Raw genomic sequence first — 2902 nt, 5'->3', positions numbered from 1 at the left:
TTATTCCGATAGAAAATATGTAACTAACCAAACATTACTTTTAAGAGTGATATCCATGCTCATACCTATTCTCATTACATAATATAATGATTCTCATTTCGATTCCTATTCCTAGGAAACAACCAAACGGCCCCTAAATCTTAGAGGAGGTAAGTGTAAGAGGACTCTCATACTTTCTTCGATTACATCAAACTCTTACATTTTTTTTTTCTTCCTCCGCTAGCTTCACATCTCAAACAAACCCTAATTACCTAAATGTTTGTCATAATCCCTTCCGATGCCATTCTAGTTCAATTCTCTATTTAAGTACGTTTCAGGTCTTCCTCATCTTTTTTTTTGCTGACCATTTCTAGTGTATGCGTTAGTCCGTTCGTTAACCGTGGTTTGACCATCTACCGCATTTAATTGAAACAACCGCTTTAAATTTAAAAAATGGAGAGAAAACTGAAATGGTAACTCAACCAAGTGGAAGATCTTTTGTTTTAACGGTATTCATTCACGCTCTTTATTTTTAAAAACACTAAATAAAAGGCCCTCAGTATTATGATTTTTTTTGTCATTTTTTTACTTTTTTCAAAAGACATCAAAATAACACTCAATTTTATCTCAAGAATATTTTTTATAATAATTGTTCTACCTACTACAACACGTAGCAGCTATAATATATTAAAATAAATCAAAATTATCATAATAAAGAATTATATCATTTCAAAACAAACACACAAAATGACAAATGTTACACAATGAATGCTACAATTACTATTTCTACATATTTTATCATCGTCTTCATCATCACATCATGCATCGATCAATAGATCAAAGAGGAATCACGGGGATATTTTGACAGTCACATATCTCGATCATGTTGTGATCAGGATCGTGGAAGAAGAGTTGCTCCACCTCCAACTCACCTTCCCTCACTACTCCACTCACATATTCTATTTTCTTCTCTTCCAATATTCTTCTCGTGTTTCTCGTGTCGCTCACTTGGAACGAAATGTGATTGTCTTTCGGATCAATCTTTCGCGACTTAGGCTCTGTCGTCGCCGGCGAATCTCGTAGCAGCAAATGCACGCCAACCCCGTAGTTATAGAGCCTGCATGCCATAAATTTAACAAAAGAAAAGAACAGAACACATAAATATATGAAAACTAGTAGCTTCTCTATAATATTGACTAGTAAGTGATGAGTCTCACCAAGCACCCTCGAAACCCAAGGAGGAAGGCCGTTTGACGAGCTCGAATCCGAGCACCTCCTGATAAAACTTTATGGAGTCGTGGAGAGAGGAACACAAGAAGGAGACGTGATTGAGAGACACAAGAGGAAGAGGAGGAAGTGAAGGCTGTTGCTTCATTTGCTTGATCCATGTTCATGGTGATGATACCTGTATTTATACTGTGCGTGCCTTCCTTATAACTTGTTTCGCACGTTGACGACTTAACGAAGGCTTATACATATTACATATATCTTTCCGAGTCATTGCATTGCAAGATATACATTCATGTCTTCTAAATGGAAGCATCTACAAGATCGGTGAGATTTATTTTTTTCTTTTTTGCTAATTAAAATAGTAATTAATTGTAATTTTGTTGTTGTTTGGAAGTTACGTTGCTCTTAACGATGGCCGAAGAAAGCGTGTTTCTTGCGGAAAACACGGAGTCAACCAATCAATTACTAGTCAATGCGAGCACATCTGAGATAGAGGTTGATGTTTCCTTAACATCGAATCCAATACTATCTATCAGTATTATTTATAATATTATGACATTTGTATAATTATGTATTTTATTTGATTGCTTCATTTGCTGATGTCATCGATTGTTCATTTTGTTTTTATTATATTGTATTTTCTTGAGAAGTAAGAAATTGATGGGGCGTATGGATAGGATAAATGATGTAATCAGTGATGCGCGTAAATAGTGTCACGGAATGTATATAAGATGCAATAATTTGTGTATTGCTTCTATGGTATATTTTTTTTTATTTTTTTATTAGGCTAATAGGGACGTTATGAATCAATCCGCGTTACAAGTGCATCCAACTCAGATATTCAATTGGAAAAAAAATTGTTTTAAATTTTGAATAGCTTAGCTTAAAATTTTTTGGTGGACTCTTGTATATGGCTCAAATTCCCCTATAGAGCGTTATGTTCTTTGGTCTGATCTAGTTGACCTTGCTCTTTCTATTTCTGGTGCTTGGATAGTGCAGGGAGATTTTAATGCCATTTTGAATAATTCTAAGAGAATTGGAGGTGCCCATATAACAAATTGTGGATCTGAGTTTGAGGCTTGTCTTTTTAGGTGTGGTCTTTCTGAGCTCAGCAACCATGGTTCATTTTTCACTTGGACAAACAACCAGGACGCCAAGTCTCGTATCTGGCGAAAGTTGGATAGATGTTTAATCAATTCTGATTGGCTAGATGTGTTTTCTGGGTTTGATTATGAGGTCATTAGTCTAGGATTGTCTGATCATTCCCCTCTTATTGTTCATATTAGGAATTTGATTCCTCGACGTGCCTCGCCTTTTAAATTTTTTAATATGTGGACCACTCATCCTCATTTCAAGCAGATTGTTTCTGCAGTTTGGAGATCCCCTATCTCTGGCTCTCATATGTTTGTGCTTTGGTCTAAACTCAAGTTGCTTGCTAAGGAGCTCCGTGTTCTTAATAGAGTAGAATTCTCGGATGTCTCTGTTTGTGTTGCTAACTGTAAAGCTTCTTTGGATCATTTGCAGTCAAATCTTCACCAAGCTCCTCTTGATCAAGATCTTTTAGACCAAGAGTGAGCTTTGGTTATTTATTATAGATCTCTAAAATTTTGTGAAGAGAGCTATTTCAGACAAAAAGCTCGTGCTAATTGGTTAAAGTTGGATGACCAAAACACTAAATATTTTCATCAATCCC

The 2902-nt window shown here is 35.6% G+C and overlaps 1 protein-coding gene across 1 annotated transcript; it reads right to left on the bottom strand.

Annotated features, from left to right (window-relative positions):
- Positions 1-682: 682 nt before the first annotated feature.
- On the bottom strand, positions 683-1381 carry LOC122021435 (metallothiol transferase FosB-like). The gene is made up of 2 exons (XM_042579553.1): positions 1197-1381; positions 683-1096 (listed from the first exon to the last, which is right to left on the bottom strand). Exons 1-2 carry the CDS (start codon positions 1352-1354, stop codon positions 817-819), a joined length of 438 nt encoding a protein of 145 aa, XP_042435487.1. The 5' UTR covers positions 1355-1381; the 3' UTR covers positions 683-816.
- Positions 1382-2902: the final 1521 nt, after the last annotated feature.

Source organism: Zingiber officinale, chromosome 9A (genome assembly GCF_018446385.1).
Source record: "Zingiber officinale cultivar Zhangliang chromosome 9A, Zo_v1.1, whole genome shotgun sequence".
NCBI lineage: Eukaryota > Viridiplantae > Streptophyta > Magnoliopsida > Zingiberales > Zingiberaceae > Zingiber > Zingiber officinale.
This window is presented reverse-complemented; position numbering and strand designations above follow the sequence as displayed.

Excerpts from the sequence above, each read along its gene's own strand:
- LOC122021435 (XM_042579553.1), bottom strand. The coding sequence starts at position 1,354 with ATGAAGCAACAGCCTTCACTTCCTCCTCTTCCTCTTGTGTCTCTCAAT. Across the intron at positions 1,097-1,196 it reads TTGGGTTTCGAGGGTGCTTG|GCTCTATAACTACGGGGTTG; the intron begins GTGAGACTCATC and ends TATGGCATGCAG.